Here is a 21721-nt window from a genome sequence, read left to right as displayed (position 1 = left end):
AGCTAAATCAGTGAGATTTTAAAAGTATTTTTCATCATATTTTGTAAGTGTATTCCAGGTAAAGACGACTAATCCTAAAACTAGAGTTAGGTGGAAAAAAGGACTAGCACTCAAAGACTGTGTGGATATATGTTAATGATTGAACTTCTGAAAAGGAGCAGTTGAAAAACAACCTGTTTAATAAGAACAGAAGTGAGAATATTATTTCATTTTCTGTATTTAGTAGTGACCTAGGAAAATGAGCTGGATAGGAAGAGAGGTGAAAAATACAAAATGAGGATAACACAGAAACAGAAGTAGAAGCTGAGGAAATAAAAATCAAAGGTGTTATTTAATGGGCTACAGATGTGTGAGAAAATGTTGGGAGCCAGCAGCTCAGATGTTGCCATGGGTGAACACCCAGGTTACAGGCTGGCTGGAGTCTCAGTGTATCAGCGGAAGAGTTGTGGTTACACACACAGGACTTCTCAGTAAGGGCTGCTTCCAGTGCTGTGGATTCTGCTCTTTTAGTGAGGTTTCTTGTCACTTTCACAGAAAAATTTTGCAAACCATTTTTCCTTTGCAAACTTTTTGGAAACTTTTTGTCTCCAACATGTTCTCTCTGTACCATAGTGTGTTCCTTTTAATGAAAAGTTCTGTAACAGGTAAATAGATAGACTGAAAATGACCAAAACATCATCACTTTTTAAGAGCTTGGCAACAAGCAGAAAGAGTCTTGAATTACTGCCTATAATGCTAAGAAACAAGTCATTAAATACAGAGGAATTACTTAATTGAATGACTTCCAGTTTCTTTCCTCTTAAGTCTTTTCATTTTCTTAGTTATAACATGCATGTACAAAGTGCTTTGTTCACGGATTTTGCTAATTACTCAGAGATGCTAAAACATGCAGTTCCAGGGGAATTTCTCACTATTTCCTAGATAAAAATAAAACAGACTATGTCCACATTTGGACAGGAAAATATTCTGCATTGGTTTCTCTACTGCTCTGCACAAAGTTCCATGAAGTGGAACTGGATATGTTGTACATTTTACTGAGGAAAAGTAAGGCGTTAGGAAGTTTTGAATATGCATACATGCATGTATACCTGTACAGTGGAACCATGCAAATATTTCCTCTCTGAAAAAGGAAGAAATCTTCTCCAATATTGTCTTCTAAAGAAAATTAAGAGAACTCCTTAGATAGTTCAATGAGCAGTTGCTTTGACAAGTGAGATTTGATTATTTTGCTTATCTTTTTTTTCTATAAAAATGTAAGAGTTTTAGTGTTGTAATTGTTATCTACCACTTCTGAAAAAAGCACCAGAGGAATGAGGAATTCAGGAAGGAAGTCATTTGGATTAGGAGAATTTGCAGCTGGCAGAATTCTTATTGTATATCCCACATAAGCCTTTTCTGTAGACCATACTTTGTTTATCTTATTTTTCAGTGCTCTTGTTTGACTGCTAATTGTCACATAAAAGTCTAGGAAAAATCCTTGCCTAACAAATCATTCAAATGTTAAAAATATTCTCAGTTAAATGCAAAATAAAATAGTCAAAAGAAAGGATTTCTTTTTCATTTGACCTGGTGTTTCTACTTTTATGTCAATAGCAGAAGTCCTCAAAATAACTCTGAAATCTGTTAAAATAAATGTCCTTTTATATTTTAGAATAATTTTAATTGAATGTCTACATTTACACTCTGAATTTTATAATTCTGTGGATAAGAAAAACACTTCCCAGGGAATGCAATAGAAACCACTAGTTTTTGAAACCATACCTGCTTCTTTTTGTCTGTGTAGAGTTTCTGATTTGCAAATTTTTGCTGTAGCTTGGGGGTCTATGTGCCTTGGCTGTTGTATCAACACAGGAAATTTCCTATTCTCCAACAACAATCAATAATTAAAATTTGTATTGGAAACAGGACCATTTGTGAAATGTCTTTTTTAATAAATATGTTTAATTTCCTTTATTATTTGGGTTAGCTTGCGAATTTGTCCTTTGGCATACTTGTTAGTACAAACTACTGGCCTTTTGAAGTCTGAGGAACTACTTAGGATACCCTAAATTTCACAAAGAGTTGTACTTTAACTGGATGATATTAAATTGTTCTCTGGGATTCCTTGGTGCTTTGAGAAACTGTATGCTGTAGGAAACTTTCTTTCAGACATTTCATTCTTTGTATGTGACATAAGAACTGTAAGCAAGACCAGTTTGTTTCCTCCTGAAGTATTTTGTCGGCATTTGCAACAGAACCATCCAATATTCTCTTCTTCAAGGGGCAATCTGCAGCAGTGCAAAGTGATTAACATCAGTGCCTAGAAGTCCATCATTTTATTCAAATGTTATATTCTAAAAAAAGTCCTTAGTGATTTTTTTTTTTAACAGTTTTCTGTCAGCAAACTTCCTGTTTTGGCAGAACAAGCATTGAAATTGTATGGCTTTTAAGCTAAAGCCTGGAGAAAAGGAGGCTCAGGGGAGACCTCATCACTCTCTACAACTCCCTGAAAGGAGGTTGTAGCCAGGTGGGGGTTGGTCTCTTCTCCCAGACAGCTATCAGTAAGACAAGAGGGCATGGGCTTAAGCTGTGCCAGGGGAGGTTTGGGTTAGATATTAGGAAGAAATTCTTTACAGGGAGGGTAATCAGGTGTTGGAATGGGCTGCCCAGGAAGGTGGTGGATTCTCCATCCCTGGAGGCTTTTAAGATGAGACTGGATGGGGCACTTAGTGCCATGGTCTAGTAACCATGGTAGTAGTGGATCAAGGGTGGGACATAATGATCTTGGAGGTCTTTTCCAACCCGGCTGATTCTATAATTCTATGATTCTATGATTCTATGACTCTGTAAACCAGCAAAACTGAGTGAGATTTCACCCTTGCAAAGAAAGGGTAATACCATTTTAGCACCAAGATCTACTTGCAGTACTAGCAGATGACAGATGTCTGTGCCAAAACTCACCTACCATGCTGAAAGAAATTCTTGGGTTCTGATACCCCAACTTCTGAACACCTGAGTGAGGTTCGGTTAGAAATTTATAATCAGAACAGTTAAATACCTAAAAATGTTATGCAGGGAAGAAAGATGCATAGCTTTAAACAGCTACAGGCTTTAAATGGGAATGGGAAAATACATTTATTTATGTATCATTACTCCAGTTTTTTGGATAATATATTCAGATATCCGAGTATCAGTGAGAATGATGTAAATGCCCAAGAGACTGGTGTCCTCTCTACCAACAGAGTTACTCTCTTGTCTGGAAAGGACCATCCATCAGAGGAAGTATGAAAATAAATGCACACCCCCAGTCATCTGTAAGGACTGGATAGTACTTTATGAAAGCAATGTAGTGTTCACCTCACGTAATTCAAATTACTGTGCCTAAATAACAAGCCCTTGAGAGCTCAGTTTTGGTCTTAGTTTTTTTTCTAAAAGTGATGCAGTCAGTCACTGGTAACAATTACTCTTTTAACCTGTTTTGTATATTACAGAGTGTCTCACCCCCCAACAATTATTTTGCCACTTCACAACTGGGAACCCAAAGATGAACCTACAAAAGAAGAAGAAGTTGGTCCTTTAGTAGAACACATCTATGAGGTAAAAATTATATATGTTGCCACAGGACCCCACACTGCCCCCATTGAAATCCTGATGAATTTGGTTTAATTTCTTTATCTGCAGCTAGATAAAGCCACAAATGTAAATATTCTGACTTTAGCACATGACCTAAATTTAATCTGGGAATTCACAACCCCATTATCTGTTCATGTGAGTGGAGGAGATGTTGATTTATGTTAGGAGTCTGTCTTTGATATTTAAAGGATTTATAAACATTTTGGGTGTTAGACAAGAAGTAAAAACAGTGCTTAAAAGTTCATTCTAATCGATGTCAAATACCTTCTCATTAGAAGCTGTGAGTGCTGTGCACAGGAAAAAAATTTTCCTTTGACATTTAGCTAACTGAGAAAAAATTGTGGACATACATGTAACTTGTTACCTCATTGCTCAGAAAATGATCTGCTGAAAATAACCCTCAATATTTGAAGAACACATGTTTCTACCTTTTATTGTTGTTGGTCTTTTCCTATGGATGATTTGTCAATTAAAAGAGAAGAGTTCAGCATAGAAAAAGGGCATTGAGTAAACTACATGGAATACAGGCCATCCTTAGAATCTAATAGATGACCTTTATTCTAGAGGGTAAAACAGAGTGCTTCACATATGGTTATAATTCACAAACTAGCCCTCAAGAAAACATAAGCAACAGAGCTTAATCAGCAATGTAAGATTACAATTTGCATGCATACTAAACTGTAATGAATCAGACTGAAAAATACAAGTTATCATTTGTGAATTCCTCATCTTAAAACATTTCTCTAAACTGAAAAATCCCTAAAAAATCTTTCTGTCTCAAACATTTGGATTGTTTGTGAAACTATATATGTGACTTCAAATTTATTAAAATAGTTACAGTGATTAGTTACACTTATTAAGGAAACCATTTTCATGGTTTATATCAGCAAACCATAAAAAAGGCCAAACACCCTCCCAGAAGATGTAAGATTGAAAATGGGTTTTATATAGTTCTAAATAAAGTTCATCAGTCACAAAAGTTCTACACATTTAAAAAAAGGAGGTTGTCACATCTCTAGAAACTGTGCCTAAATCTCCATGGTGTTCAGCTTCTTTAGATTTTCATGCCCAGTTATAACACATATCCAGACTTCCTATGGTCATTAGATATTTTCATATTGTAAACTGGTATAAGGAAACTATTTTAATAGCCCAGATTTTTAAAATGTTATTATTTCTATCTTTGCTCTTTTTTCCAAGAAATAATAATGTTCTGGGATGTTACCTTAGGAAAACTGGTTCTTTTTTCTTCTTTGGAGGAAATCTGAATTGGCAAGTATTGAAAATAGAGTTCTTAACCAGAGAAGCTAAAGTTCTGCTATACCTTCTATTCCTGTGCCCTGAAGTATGATTCTTTTGTATTCTGAAGTTTTGACTACTATTTTCAAGTATGATCTGTTATGGTTCATTGTTCATAGTTCTTTAGCGGTTTTTTGCTAGTGTGTTTTGTGTTGGGGTTTTTTTTTTAGGTAATTTCAACTCTTCATATGTAGGAAAAAATGAGAAAGGGGTCGGATTTCTTGAATACAGACTGACAGAAAATGCTGTTCTCCCAGATTTACCACTGGCTTTATGACTAATGTACAGAGGTCCTCGTCTCCTACCTGCCAGAGATTCTCCACCAATAAAGTGATGTTAATAATCTATACATTCTTTCCAAAATACTCCAAGGCTGTGAACACTAAGAATTTGAAAATACCTAAGTGGTTGTTGCTGTGTCTTTTGTTGTTATTTACTGCCTTGGAAAGTACTGATGATATTTCTTTGACAGCTGCACAATATAGGACCAAGTGCCATCAACAATACAGTTCTCCATGTCGGTTGGCCTGTGTCCAGTCGAGAAGAATTTCTTCTTTATATTCTTCACGTTCAGACACATGGACCATTGCACTGTCAAACAAGCTCTCCCATTAATACAATGCAAATAAAGGTAAGTATTTTATTTCTATCTCTGTCTGTAATATGCTTGATTTTTTTTTTTTTTGCCTACACTTCACAATGGGATGGAGCTTTGGGGGAATTTTTAACAGAGACCCTAAGATCGTTTTCCTGGGTAAAAAGCAAGAGTCTATAATATTTCTAGTATGACAGTTGTGTTGCATGGTACATGTTTGGTTTCCTTTTTTCCCTTTCTATAAAAGGGGGTTATGTTTCCCCTTTTCCAGTCAGTGAGAACATCACCAGACTGCCACAACTTCTTAAACATGTATAATTGCTTAGCTAATGAATCCGCCAATTCCCTCAGGATCTGTGGATGTGTCTCATCAGGTCTCATGGACTTCTGCACTTTCAGGCTTCTTAGATGTTCTCAAACCTGGCCTTCTCCTACAGCAGGCAGTTCTTACTCTCCCAGTCCCTGCCTTTCCCTTCTGTCACTTGGGCAGCGTGGCTGGAGCACTTGCCAGTGAAAACTGGGACTGAAAGGCATTGATTGCCTAAGTGTCCTCCCCATCCTGGGTAACCAGGTCTCATGTTTCTTTCCAAAGAGGGCCTAAATTTTTCCCTATCTTCCTTTGCTCACCAATGTACGCTTAGAAGGTTTTCTTATTGCACTTGATGTCCCTTGTCAGATTTAATTCTGTCAGGGCTTTAGTTTTCTAACCTGATCCCTGGCTGCTTGGACAATTTCCTATTTTGTGATTTATGTTTGTGATGGCAGATCCCCCCAAAAGAGCTTGGTTTGGCTCAAAGTCAGAAGATTAAGCAAAACACAGCTCTACATATTATCCCATCAAAAACAAGGTATCCAATTTATTAAGCATAACTGATGCCAGACATTTCTGAAGTAAATAACACTTTTCAAGTTTAACCAGTAGCCTATTAAACATCTTACAGAGAGACCTGCATTCTAAGTGCTAAAAGTGCTTTACCTCTTTTGCATACCAGGAGGGTTTTCATTTCAGTATAGTGGATGAAAGTGGAGACATCTTTCTAGTGATGGGGATTGCTCATAACCACAGCAGCTACAAGTCAAATCTTTAGCTTAAGAAGAGAGAACAACAATAAATACTTAAAAGAATAAAGAAAAATGTATGTATACCAAATACATTATGGCTAGCGTTTTGTGTTTCATCCAGGAAACCAGAGAGGGATTAGGATTCCCCCATTTTATTTAGCTCTCTAGAGGAGATATGAGTGATAGGAAACAGAGGACAGGAAATGTTTGCCTTTTATACCCTGAGCACAAGAAGTTTGGAAACGGAATTTTTTTTAATTTATCTTTTCCACCTCATTTCCACATGTTTTTCAAAAGGGGCAAGAAGGAAGAAGCTGAGGTGCTGCATTTGTACTTGCAAGCGTAGCATCTCAATCTCACTGCTCAGATCAGGTTGCAAGCACAAGAAAAGGAGTAAAGAAGTTCAGCATCCTCCCTCCCTAGCCGCTGTGTTCTGTTTTAGTTTTGAATTAAGAAGCTGAGTAGAATACTGCCACAGTTCTTAAGGACATTTTCAGGCAATGTTTTTTTGGTGGGTTTTTTTTGGTTTGGTTTGGTTGGTTGGTTTTTTGTTTGTTTTTTAGTTTGCTCTTGCTTCTCCTACTTGATAATGATTGCATATGTTACATAAACAAGACTAAATTCTTGTGAAGCTTGTGAGAAATTTTCCTATAATAATGGTCCATCTGTTTTAGCAGAATATGGCTTTAGATTCACAATTATTATTTCAAGAATTTAAATACCCTTTTGTTACTTCAGTTTTTCAAAGCACTGAACAGGATGAATACACCAATCAGGTTTTAAATATGTAATGCTTATCTATTACTTCGTATGGGAAGAGGATGCAGAGATAGCTTCCTTCAGGTTTTGTATAAACAGCAAGATGCTTGGCTCAAATTTCCAAATAAGGCCGAGGATGTTATTTGCCTGGTTTCTCTTGGATTTCTGAACTCAGCTCTCTTAGGGCACTCGGTCATTTCCCCTTTGAAATTACTTAGACTGTTCAGTTTCAGTCAAAGAAGTGTATTCCTCCCCATTGCTGATTTTCCTATCTTGTAAAAAAGCTTCCTTCGTGCTTTTTTGTTTCATCCACAAAAATGAATCAAACCTGTGCACACATGGGAAGACTCTTTTCTGGGGACTTTTCCTTTCTGTAGCTTAGCTTTCTCTGAAGGCAGCGAGGGATTTGAAAGGATAATAAAATTATGAATCCTGAAAAAGGTGTAAAGAGGAGCAAAAGTACTTATCAAAGATACGGAATGAATTCCATTGCAGAAGAACTCAGTACAGTAGGATGCATCAATCTAGAAAGGAGGTGACTATGCATAAATATGATCCACAAAATGAGTAGTGGTGGGAAGAGCATGGCTGTGGATTTACTGTCCTCTGCCTATTCCTGCACAGGAACTGGAATACTTACTGAAGCCTGGAGAGCTACATTCAAAACAAGCAAAAGGAAGTGGTGGTTCATGATGACAGGTCTTAAGTGTCTGGAACTTGTGGACAGAAGAAAGTAGTCATGGTTAAAAGTTTACATGACTTTAAGAGGAAACTGAACAAATTCACAAAAGAGAAGTCCAGTGAAGATTAGTAAATGAATAAAAACTTCATACTAATAAGTAAGCCCCCAAGCAGAAAACATTTGGGAGCTGAAAGTTATTAGGAGAGCATTGTTATGTATGCCCTGTTCTTGCTTTTCCTAAAGGTAGCTGAGGTGAGAAGAGGGCTCAGCTAGATGGCCTGAGCCAGTATTCCTGATGAGTTGGTTTTTTAGTCCCAGACTGATGGCAAAAAGCAATTTTATGAAACCTATACCTATTAATACCACAAGTATAGGCTTCCAGCTTCCATGGTAGACTATACAAGGTGACACACATGGCACATTCTCAATAGCTGAGAACTGAAGTACCATGAGTGAGGCACCTGTCAGGGAAGCAGTGAAGTAGCAGCTAAAATCCACCACATGGGCAAGGTATATCCACCAGCATGACTGGCAGGAGCTAACGTCTCTCAGATCCAGTCTCCTCACGCTGCAAAACTGTTATTATAATGTGTAAGTCTTGGTCTTGGAACAAAATAATACCATCCAGTGCATTGCTCTTCAATGGTCACTGACACCTCTTGTACAGTAGCTTTTATTTAAAGTCTTCTTCCAGAACATTTCTGATGGAGTTCCCCATTGCAGCAGAGGGTATTGCCTGGCTAGAAAAAGAGAAAAACTAAAAAGTGTTTTGAAATGAAAAGTGAAAAACTGGGGAGATCTGTAAACCTGCTCACAGTCATAAGGCTCAGGAGAAGAAAGCAGTACAGTTTTCCATGGTGGGGAAGCTGAGACAGTCTGTTGTAGTTAAAGGGAGGGAGCGACAGTCCATTTAAGATATAGTGTGCTAAGTATGTGGCATATAAAATATCTATAGAGTTGTACAATTCCATACTATTGGCTCAAGAAGGATAAAATAATATCTTTAAACTGAACATCTAGGCCACTGTAGAAATTCTAATTTTAAATTGTTTCAGGGGACAGGTATGTTTTCTCTTAACCATAGAGAGCTGTTTTCAAACCTTTGCTGTAATAATTCATTACTGAAGATGATAACACTCTAGGATATATGAAAAAAAAAGTAAATATGAAAATCATCTTGTGTTCAAATGGATCTACATATACATCAGTTCTGATCATATATTGCCAGCTTCTATATAGGCGTATCATTATACTGTGTTTTTTTAATTTTTCATCATTAAAGAAGCCTATATATGCTGGTGAAAGAATTCTGGAAGGAGAATTCCAATGTTACCACATTGAAAAGGAGAGATGTACTAGCTACTTAAGTGTTCCCTTATTGCAAGTAGACAATGTTAACCTCATTAAACAACAGAAAAAAGAGGATTCTTGCTTTTGTTAATGGGTTTTCATCTGTTAATGAATTACAGTATCTTTCACTTTTTAGAATGCTTTTGACTGAAGATCTCAGACTGTCAAAGGGTACAAATTTTCCAAATCTAGTACTACACAGCATTAACGTGTGGAAGATTTTGTGTGTTTACAGCTATTCTCTTCCCTTTAGTGCTACAACATTTATTACAATTACAAACATTTTCTTTAGGAATTTGTTTAAGATATTTTGTGTTCCAAGGTTAAAGGAACTGATAAGAAGGATCTGATGTAACTCTTGATAATCTGAGATCCTTAAGAAACAGTCTTGGCTATGTTTAGGGGAGTTCCTATTGAAATCTTACTGGAAACTTCCACATCTATCTTATTCTGATTTTATATGATTAGATTGTCATGAATTAAAATTTATCTTTCCATCTGTTTCCCAGGAGTTCTTTGAGGCTTCATAATAGAAACCATAAATGCTCTGTGTAGAAATTAAAGATAAATTTCCAAAAAAAAAAAAAAGTAGGTTTTAATTGGAGAATAAAAATCTGTAAATATAAAGCTGAAGAAAAGAAATCTGTAACAAATAATGATCAAAAATTGTGTTGTTTGAATTCAGATTTCCCTTTTTTTTCTACTTTCTGAAACTGGTAAAATCATTATATTTCAATAGGTAGGTTGTGATCTGAACTAATGATCAGATTTCTGTGTGACAACTCGGAATTTATCCTGTCATATATATCAGAATCTGACCCCAAGAGTCTAATAAAATTCAGTAAAACAATGAAATTGACATCAGTAAAAAGTGGAAAAAAATATTATCTACTGTAATTCCTATAAATGAGCAATATCTTGCTGTGCTATTACTCATTGTGCTCCTAGTTGAAGATAGTATATTCTCATGGTTGTACTGTTAAATTGAAAAAACAGTGTTAATCCAAAATTCAAGACCTCTGAGAGGGAATAAATCTGTTAGAATCATTCCTAAGCATGTCATTATTATTCACATTTTTTGTCTTTGCAGTTTGCTATTCCACAAGACACTCCTGAACTTGCTGCTTTTTTGTATAATTCCACAATTTCTCATTACATCAGGAGAAGGGATGTTGCAGTGGCAGAACCTCACAGGAAAAACTCTGCAAAAATATTGGTGAGCTGTCTAAAAACTATAAACTGAGACTGTGCATGCAGTGTATCAAGGTGGCTGTTGATTTGATTGCAATTTATTTACAAACTTTTAAATATTTTTCTAAGTAATTTTAACCCCTCAATTTAAAATGCTGTTTATTACATATCACCATTCCCCAGGTTAGAGAATTTGACAGATTTTTACGTCAGAGATCATGCATGCCAAATTCCTGGCTGTTTGACTCCAGGCTGTTTGCAGACAAACCTCTGTGGTCATGCACACTTATCACAGGGAATTTAATCACTGATTTAGAGAATGAGGCTCTCATCCACAAAATAAATTTCAAGTTCTTATTTCTGAAAACTAGGTCTCTTCTTAACTTGACTCCTAGCATTCTGGCTCTTTCTTAAGGAGTAGCTCACGCTTTAACATTTTCATGTAGAATAACAGTTCTGACAGACAAATAGTTTGCAGGATATTTGTTCCCCCCAGTAAGTACTTATATACACATGGGAAAGTGAGACTCTCTCTCTCCCTTTACAGTACCACAAGCAAGGCAAATGGGACAGGTCACTGCATTTTTAAAAATCCAGACAATGCTGGAGCAAGAGGAATGATTTCTCTCCCAGCTAAATAGCTTTAATTAGTCAGTATTTAGACTTAGCTGTATTTTGAGAAGTTGTTTTTTCCCATTCCTCTATTCAAAGTCCCATCCTTAGCATACTTCAGCATCGTAGGTATCAGCTCCCCTTGCCTAGAGGCAGCATTCAAACTTGGTGACCTTGAGGTCAGTCGAAGGATTCATGCAGTCAGTGCTTTCCATCTATTTTTATGAATCGCAGGCAGAGTTTCTTTCATGTTTTCCAGTCTCTTATTAAGCTGTTTACTGCAAGCTCATGTTTGAATTCCTTGACATGACTAGAATTTTGGTAGGAAGAAAAGAACCTCACAGACCTAAGTCTTCTGGAGTAATAGAATAATTAGAGTGCTTCTGAAAGTTAATTTGGCAATTTTTGTAACAGGAAGAAGATAGAATCTGAAAGTAATGAATACCATAATGTTGTTAAGAACAAAATCACAGATGAACTCATTTTAAACAGTAATAACTCTTGATTCCTATGTCATTCTTTCATCAACCCAATACCCTGGAAAGAATCTGATTCCATTGGGGCTGAAGGAAAAATGCCTGGGCTCTCAAAGACTTGCCAGTCAATATCACAGAACACATAATCTATTCTTCAATAATACCTTAATTATCTGTTATCTTTCTTAGTGATTAGGCCCATAGGCTGCAAACATAAAAATTACTGAAGCAACTGGAAGTGGTTAACAAAGTTCTGAAGTATGAACTGTGCCTGCAACTTAAAATATGAAGCAGAGAATTTTCAGCCGCTTGATGTAGACAGATCAAATATATTTAGCTGAGAATTTAATAATGTGAAATTGGCACTTTGATGAGCAGTCTTCTACTACAATATGCTTTTGATCAGCACAAATTAGGATAGGATTGGGTATAGTGCTTACCACTGGATATATAATAGGACTTTTTCAGATGAGCATAGAAAAGCAATGTTATTAGTTCAGTTAGAAGGTGTCCCAGTTCTGTGTGCCTTCAACATTATGTGCTACAGATGCAAAAAATTTTTTTTTATTTGACACCGTAGAAGTATACATGAAAAATGAATGCTGCTCTAGGAAAAGGCTGATTGGCCAAAGATAATTATTTGTTAAAATTTGTATTTTTCTTCAGAAGAAGTTCTGTTATTTTCATCAAAGCATTTTCACAGAGAGACAAAATGTTCCGAGAACCTCTTACTCTATTCATACTGTTTATTAAACATTTGGTTTCTCTTCTATTAGTTCTAATGTTACATTGTTCTGAAAATCACTACAGGCTAAATGCATTACTTAAAAAAACAGAAATATGTATTCAGGTCTTGAAATGTCAGCCAAAAGTAGACTTTTTGCATACTAATGATTTATTTTGTTAGTATGTGATTTTGGCCACTATATTAATGAAAACAGCTCTTCTTCATCCTGCAACATAAATAAATCTGGTTGGAGGATATTTAAGGCCAAAGAAACAGATACTTTAAATTATTCATTTTAAAAAAAAAGTTTATAGCTGCAAGTTCCAGAGTTTACAGTTTCATTTTCAGGCAGATATAGAAAACAGCAATTAAGCATACAGCTTCTGCTTATCCTGCAATAAGATAGAGATTTGTGGGAAAACTGTCTATAAAGATAGAGGATTCCTTAGGGGTGTTTTCAGATCGGTTCCATACATCATCATCTCATTTCCTGAAATATGGGCACTGGTAGTGCATTCTCACTCTCACTAGGGAATATACTTACTTGTGAAAACTTAGCTTTGCATTTGAGGTCACAAGGCCTTCTGTCATGGGAGGGATTCTCTGCTTTGTTATAAAAATAGGAATCAATTAAAACCTCAGCCTTCCTCCTGAATTAAACAAAAACTTTTCAGATAAAACCCATTTGTATATATAAAATTTTTTTTTTTGTACACACATTTAAACATTTTTCTTTGAGATCCTTCTCCCATTCTATGCACTAAACAACCACATAATTTCTGTGGTTACCCCACAAGACTCTGCTCATTCCCTTCAGTGGCTTCCAGTCAGCTTTTAACCTTTTTTGTAACATTTTTCTGGCAGACTTTAAGAGTATATAGTTTTGAGTTGCATTGCTTGGCTTTTGCTTTCCAACCTGTATATGAGCCAGAATCACTGCTCATCAGGAATGTTTCATGGACAATAAGTTTGAAGTAAAGCAACTAATGAATCTCAGCAAATGTTCTGGCTGCTATAATGTAAATATCAGTGGGAAAATCAGGAGAGTTAGAAAAGATTTAGGAACATAAATAAACACTTTTCCATGCATAAGGGCAGAAAAAAAAGTGTTGAAATCATAAAATTACTGATAGGTGAAGACAAAGCACATGATTCAAAAGATTGGTAAATACCTAGACATCTTAAGAGTTCTTTGGAGCAGATATTATTGAAAATTTTTACTTTTATCTTCATTATTACAGATAGGTGGTTGTACCCATTGGTGACACAAAAAGGATCTCCCCTTTGGTTTATAGTTCTCACAATGACTCATGGGGTACCTCATGTATATTACATGAAATTAATGATTTCAGACTGCTTAGCTCTTTAAGGGAAAGTTGATTTGGTTTTACTTACTTATGATTTTATACATTTTCAAAGCATGAGTATGACTTCCCTTTGTTTTGTGCACAGAACTGTACAAACGTGAAGTGTGTCCTAATTTCATGCACTGTGGGACAACTGGAAAGAGGAAAGAGTGCCGCGCTAAAAATCAGGTCCCGGCTCTGGGCACAAACATTCCTGGAGGTAATACACACAAAGCTCTCTGTCTATACACAAAGACCCCTGTATATTTTATTTAACCAGATATTTAAAAATATAAATTATTAAATTAAATGGGTCAAATGCAAATGCTTTTTGCTACTATTTTCTTTGAAGGTGACATCTCACTGGTTCCTGTCCAGGTTGTATGCATGCTGCTTCCTTTTCTTTTTTTCCCTAGCACTCCCTCTCAAATTTATGTCCTAAATCCTACCTGGAAATTCCAAGGTTATTTTTAAACATCTTTCCTGGACTGGCCCAGATCAATAATCTCTTAGGTCCCCATGATGTGCTCCGTATTCGTAACGTCTTTCCCAATGGAAGTTTTTTCTTGGAGCCAAACAGCATACACTATGTCCATCTTAAAAAGTCATTGTTATTCATTCTCTGTTAATCTAGGGAAGAGTAACATGTATCAAACTCATATGATATACAACACTCACACAGTGACAATCTGTGTCTTGCTACTAAAGGGAAGGGACAGTGCAGACCACGGAAAAAGTGTGGAAAAAGGGCATATTCTGGTTCAAATACAAAAAATGACAGCTTGAATGTCTCTCTGTCCTACCAAATCTGAGAACTGGGATGGACATCTTCTGGTGCAAGCTTTTGCAAAGGTCTCACAAAATTTTGCATGGAAAATGCCAGTATGCAAGCATCTCTGCAGTGATAGGAGAAATACATCTGTTGGAAAACAGGACAGGAATTTTATTCCAGTTTTTTCTAATTCCGCTAAGAGACTGACAGTCCCACACTGGCTAGTCCTTGTTAAGTTCAGGTAAGAACTTAACTGCACTAGTTCACTGTTCCTAACACATGGAGACAAGCAGAGATGCAGAGATATTATCTTTGACTGGAACAATGTGTGACAATTTTGAGCACTGCAGTGTGCAAGCAATAACACAGCAAGCGTTCATAATTTTGTTACCAAGGAAAAGATAAAGCTTAGCTCCTTTAGCTAGCTACCTTATTGGGAACTGAACCCAACCTATTCCCAATCCAGTCAAGTCTTTCTCTTCATCATTCTGCTGGTGAAATCTAATTAACTCCATAAGGGGCAAAAACAAGGTCTTGTGAAAAAACAAACTCATAAATGAGACCTTGTGCACGGATCCTTAGATGCCAATTTTCTAGGCTATTTACAGCTATTTCAGTGGGAATTAGCCTCATAAAGATTTTTCTAAGTCCAGTTTAGTATATAACAAGAAATAACTGTAAGAGATTAAAGCTAAACAATTGTAATGAGAAACAGAGTTTTCTCTGAGTTTTTGGCTGTGACAGGAGATGTGTAACAGTTGGATCAAGCTAGCTACAGAAGACATGAAATCTCCTTTTCTTAATGATTCCTACTAAAACCAGAATCTTTTTCTTGGATGTAACCTTCGTTAGCTTGACTTTGGTTCAGAACAAGGATAACTGCATGAAATTCAGTAGCACATTTAAAACAGGAGCAGTGGGACTCACCATGTAATTTTAGTAATCTGAAAGTTAGATGCCAAAAGTGGTTGCCTGACTGTAGACAGTGACAAGACAGAAAGGTATCTTCAGAACATGCATTATCCAGCTGATTTGAAATGTCTTTTCTGCTCTCCTTCTGATATGTGTAGGGGAGAAGGGTCAGAGCTGGGCCTTGGGATATGGGTGTGTGCAAACACACCAGACAGTGCCAGCACTGCAGTCCCTTTAGCTTCTCCTCGCTCCTTAATAAATCCTGCTTGCTATGCCTGCACCTCCCTTCACTCAGTGAGCTCCAGGCAGAGGTGGAACCTTACACCAGCCTGTGGGCAGAGGCAAGGAGGAGCCATCCTGTACACTCCCTGGGTGCAGAGACCTCATGGGAAACACTCCTACAAGAACATCATCTGCTTACTCCACTGGCCTTACATACCCTTGGTATCAAACAAGGCTTTTATGGGCCATGATTTTACCTTTTCTCTGCAAACATTTCTGTTTCCTTTGAATAGTAACTTGCAAGTCTTATAAAGACTCAGAAAACTTCACTTAAAGCAACAGGATTTTTTCCTAAGTAGGAAAAGGTAGTCCCCAGAGAATTGTTGTATCCTCCCATTTATGTCTAAATAGCTGCTGGAATAACATGATCCCTGCTTCACGTGCAAGCTGAGAGAGAGACAGTAAATAGTGTCCTAGGGTCTGGTTGCCTTCCTCCCACTCACCTCAAAACAGTTCCCATTTTCACAGCCCCTTTTAAAATTAACAGTCATACAGCCATCACCATAAAAGACTGTAGAGCACAGTTTCCTAAAAAGGACACAATCTGCTCCTAGTAAGTCTGCAAACTTGTAGTTCCTGAAGTTATTCCAGAAGTAAACTGAAGTATATTTAAAAAACAACTGTTGTTACTTAGGCTGAAATCTGCAAATTCAAACTGAGGATTAAAATGCAGTCAAAATAATCAGGATGTGGTGATTGTGAACCAGGAAGGTTTTGTGAAGAAGCTTAGGGGAAAGTCTCTACAGCAACATCCCAACCTCTTTTGCACATGCAATTAATGTACAAAATTTTCATATGCCAAAGAAAGCAGGATAATGGTGACATACAACATTCCTGAACTGTGTTATAATGTAAATGAAGACATGATGATCTGCAGAAGAAATTGTTTGTGCTCATTAAAGCCAAGAACACACTGTCATGATGTATTTTCTTCTTATAGATATGTTAATGCAAACCTGAGAAGGATTTTATTGAAAATGATTGATTTATGCTAGGATGAAATAATTCATGTTTTTCATCAAAGTTATACGGATCAGCCTGTATATTTTGTTGCCACAAAATATCTGTCATGTATTGAGTGACTCCTTCCTCTTCCACTTAGTTTAACTGACAACAGCTGACCCCTTGTCTCTTGACAGTTGTAATCTGTCACCTTAAAACTCAAACTCCCATAACAAATAACAGTTAAATGACGTGCAATGATTAGACATGTTTGAGTAAATAAAGCAGCCCAAATTTCCCAACCGGCCAGCAAAGATAGAGACAGACATTGTGCAAAGGGCAAGAAGAATCACAGATTTTCTGGATTAACTTCAAAGCCTGGCTGTAAATATGAACCCTCTAGTAAAGCTGACTTTTGGATTCAGACTTGCTGATCAAGCAAATAATAGCCTGATTCGTGCAAAAGAGAAACAACCTTACATGGTTATGTTACGTTGTGTTCTGATGGGGCTCCATTATGTCCCCATTTGTCTAATCATGATATTTCTGAGTCATCAGAGGGAGACCTGAGGGGATCTAGCCCAGCGTTCTTTGAACTCTGGTGGGTATCTTTTAATATAAGACTTGGGAGTTGTCTAGTAAAACATCTGTTTGGAAAATGAATTTCTAAGGGATGAATCTGTACCATCTGTCTGATTTTTGACATCCTTCAGGCTCCAAGCGCTTTGGAACTTTTATAACACTGTGGGATTTGGAACTCAGCTCATTTTTAGCTATTATTTCAGCCTGTACTGAAAATTCCTCACAATGATACAAATCTCTTTCTGGGAGAGCTTGGGGAGGCAGTTATGTAAAAAGACCACAGAGGGTGTGTGAAGTTCCCAAGAGGTTTGAAGTTTATTTTATCTTCTTTTAATGTTATTGAATATAATTGTATTGTTTCTCTCTTGACTTTTAGACAGTTCTAGATATGTGAATTTGGCTCTCCTAACTGCATGAACTTTAATAGCTAGAAGGGAGGAAAATCTAGTTTATATCAGAAAAAGTTGAAAAGCAAGAGAAACACAGCAGCCACACTGCAGTAGGGTGCTCTTAGTACCCAAAGTCATGTTTTGGCTTCTCTCTTAAATATTGATTATTTCAGTGTGCACTGATCCTGTTTCTTTTAAGTGCCTAAAAATGGAAATATATGCTTGACAAAATAAAGGTGGTGTGTGCTGCAACAGCTGTACCTTAAGTGCCTGGCCTCAGACTGGTATCCAAAACCTGGAACTAAATACCTAGGCTCCCTATTCAACACACGGAGACAATGAGGTACCTCAGACAGATTGACTTGCTCTAATCATCGGGGTGGTGGATGAGGGCTATCCCTTATCAGGGGGATAGGCACCCAAATCAGGATTAAGTGGGAATATGCCCACCCTCTCAGAACGCAGAATCCAAAGACTACTTGGGAGATACCTGTGGAACTAGTTGAAAGACTTAAGGAGGACTTTTTTTATTCAATATTCAGTGTGAGAAGCTAGAGCTGGCAGTCTAGTGATTAGAGAATTCGTGACTAGAAGACTCAAAATTAATTTCTCTTCAGCTTGAGAGGCCTGCTTTAAAAAATGATGGGGTTCCCTTCTGCTGAAGTTGCACTTTTGCAGGAACATAAAAAGAAATTGAGACATCTGGAAAGGTATAGAAAATAAGGAAAAGCCTGATATAATGCCTTGTTATTTTGGACCATCAGCTACAAGTCCTTCCAGTCCTCTCATCTGCCTTTGCCTTCATTGCCTGGACCTGGAGCTGTCGTCGCTGTTAGAGTGAATGCTCTAATTGTATTTCCTTGATGAGAAATCTTGTTGAGAATCTCCATATTTTATTACTGGTGAACTCAGAGATTCTTTAGTGTGATAGAAGTTCTTTAGCCCAGGCAATGTTTGTGGGACAAGGATTCAGTTTAGTGCACAAAGGCCATTGGAGGCAGAATGCACACAGCCTGTGCAGTGGGGCCACACAGACTGTGCAGCACACGTTGTTAGCAGAGACTTGGAACTCAGAACAGAACTGAATTGGTGAAGGTGGTCTGAGAGATCTAACTCTTGTATGACCCTTTATTCAATCACTTCTCTTCCTCTCATCTTTACTATGGGAGCAATTATTCCACCTATAAGTGGGATATGACCCCAAGGAACAATAATTCTATCCTCAGTATCCCCCAGCACAGAACCTATTTCTGTTCCCAGTGGAAAACATCTCAGTCAAAGGAAGATTGCTTAGTGTTTTCAAAGAATAATTCTGCCGCCAACCTAAATTCCCTGTCCATGGATGGAAGTGGGGAAGCAGAGAAGTTGGTGAGAGAGACATCTTGTTCCCTCATTCATTGACATATATAAACCATATATGGGAGTTTAAGTAGATTGTTTTAATTCAGACTGAGAATTAAAAGCCAAAACTTTGATGAACTGCCCTTCGAGCTGTATAAAAACAAAAGGAGGAAGTCGTCAACAAAATTTGCCTTTACGTCAAACAACTGTTGTTATTTGAAAAAACAAAATAAGTAAGAAATAAAATTGTGTGTGGCCAAAAATACTATATTATACTAGATTTCATTGTTTATGTGGAATGAAGGCTACAAAGAAAGAGATATTTGCATGGGGCTGAACTAACGAGGTTTTTTGGGTGTGGGCTGTTTTTTTTTCAATCATTGTTATTTAAAATATTTTAATTGTTAACAAGAGCAGAACATGAGACTTTTGCTAGTTGTGCTAAAGTATAGGTAATGTTAGGTTTATGAAGAAATAAGCATCTTAAATAAATAACCATTATAATCTGTATACCAAAGTCTTCTGGAATCACAAGAAAATATCTGTCTCTATTATAATTTAACATAATCTGTTTAAATGAATATAAAAGATATAATATGTGAAGTGTAAAAAGTTAATGATAGAGAGGAGGATGTGTTGATTTTCAGAATTTTGTCTTTGGTCACAGGTACATTTGTGTGGGCATACCCTCTTGTTTCAAATAGCACAAATACTTTTTGACCATGTGCAGAGTCATATACACATTTTTAAACAGATTAATACAAGAACAAGTAGTTATATGACCTCTACTCTCAGCATTTATGTAAGCTACTCTATTGGCAGTAGTTCAGGTTTTAGGAGGTATCAGTCAAAGAAAGCAAGCTAATGAATTCCCAAGGCATATATTTAAAAGCTATTGCTTACTCCTTTAAGTGTGCCAGATTCCAGCAGACACAAAGGGAAACAAGTTTTAATCAAGTATGGCCAATATTGTTATAACAGCACTGAACTCCATATGCAGTAGACATAAATTCTTGGGGGGAAGATTCCACCACAGCATGCAGCCTGCCATAGAGAAAGTGTGTGTCCTTCTGTTAGGGGTGCTTCACTGGACTACATCTAACCAGAAAAAAAATTCTGTGAAGTTGAACAATTCTCCATAGAGGAAATGGAACAGAATCATTCTGGGGAGTCTCTCCAGAACTCTTCAAACCCGCAGAACAGTAATGATCTGTCAGACTTTAAGCTGCTAAAGGTTTTGTTCCTTCTTCCCTCAGTCCAGCTCCCTGTGAGCCAGATTTGTCCCTGCATTTCAGTCTACTCTCTGACCAGGATGACCACATGCCTTAAAGATACTTTGGGGGAAATTCGGGTCTGTACTTGAGCTTCCTGCAGAAAGCACCAGCATTCCACTGGAATCTGGAAAACTGTCCTTCGATTTGTCGAAGATTTTCCAGCACTTCTCATGTAATTTCTGTCCCAATTGTACTTAGGGAAACACTAAACCGAATATTTATTGGGAACATTTTCCTTCATTTCTGGCTGCTTTTTTGTCTCACAACTTTTAAGAAAACAAAGGCTTCAGTTCAAAAATCTATTTGTAAAACAAAAGTATGCAGGGAGAGAGAAGCCTTAATAGATACACCAGCAGGATCTACCACCCAGGCAACACAGGGGATGGCTGTGCCTTGCCTGCTTCCCAGATTATTGCAAACTACTGTCTCGGCTACATGTACAAGAGCAGGCTCTGCTTGTTCTAACACAAGGGGAACCTCAAAAGGTCAGTGTACTAGGGCTGGGCTCCCTACTGTTGGTCATTAGACACAGACACAAATACCAAATTCTTTCTTCCCCTTCCTCTGAGCCATAAGTCCTCAGCTTGAATTTCAAACCACAGGTCCTGCTGCTTCCAGTAAACACTGAATATTTAAACATATGCTATTTAAAAAATGATATGGTAAAGAAATGCTGTTTCTTACAATTGGCTTGAGAATTATAAACAAGGCTGTAGGAGAGACAGCTGCCTGTATCTCCAAGGTGTTGGTATAAGTAAGAATCCTGTTTGCAACTGATGTTGACCACAGTCATTGTTTGGAAGCCCTTTGCACAAATGCATAAGTCTTTAAATGCAGGAAAATGCTCTTTAGTCTGTTATATTCTTCATTCCTGTATTCCAGCATTTCCAGGAGCCTAATCAAGGATTGAGCCGAGTTGATAGCTGTGGTCACAACCCAAGCTTATTAACCCCAGCCAAGCATTAATCCACAGGAAGTACCTTACTCTGATGTTCTTATTGGGATATAAGCTGAAAATTAAATAAGCCATGTCTAGTAGGTGAAAGGATTTATTTTTCCACGAATGCTATGTTTCCTTTATATGAAGTTTCAAGAGAGTTAATGCCTTTACTGTACCTTAGCCAATCAGGCTGAATATCTAATGCCTTCTTCTTTAATAATATAACATATCCTGCTCTCCCCATTACAGATTACATTTATAAACCATAAAAATCATATCCAGAATCCTGCTTAATATCTGTTGCTTAGAATTGAGGCTTTATTCGCACTTTTTTCTGAATGCAAATTGTTGCACAACCACAGAAACATGCTGGAACTTTGTGTGAGAAGTCTAGTGCTGAAGAATAAGAGATGAAAAATGGCCTGAGTCTGAAAACAGAAAATAATTAATGTGATAAGGAAAAATTATTTTTCTAAATATCATCTCATAAATGTTCAGCGTCATGAAAGCGTATAAAACTATTTATTTACAAAGTCTATTTTTTTATTTCAAACAATGTTGATAGAAAAAGTAGTT

General features: G+C 37.0%; 1 protein-coding gene across 1 annotated transcript in view; it reads left to right on the top strand.

Moving 5' to 3' along the window:
* ITGA8 (integrin subunit alpha 8) overlaps window positions 1–21721 on the top strand; it is a 108406-nt gene that overhangs the window by 71595 nt on the left and 15090 nt on the right. Inside the window, exons 24-27 of the mRNA XM_018075165.3 lie at window positions 3471–3576; window positions 5384–5542; window positions 10450–10575; window positions 13818–13931. Of these exons, the coding sequence (XP_017930654.3) occupies window positions 3471–3576; window positions 5384–5542; window positions 10450–10575; window positions 13818–13931 (505 nt within the window). The remainder of the gene's footprint in view (window positions 1–3470; window positions 3577–5383; window positions 5543–10449; window positions 10576–13817; window positions 13932–21721) is intronic.

Source organism: Manacus vitellinus, unplaced genomic scaffold (assembly GCF_001715985.3).
Source record: "Manacus vitellinus isolate BGI_N305 unplaced genomic scaffold, ASM171598v3 scaffold_3_pilon, whole genome shotgun sequence".
Classification (NCBI taxonomy): Eukaryota; Metazoa; Chordata; class Aves; order Passeriformes; family Pipridae; genus Manacus; species Manacus vitellinus.
The sequence above is the reverse complement of the archived record's forward strand: the minus strand, read 5'-3'. Positions and strand labels throughout refer to the sequence as shown.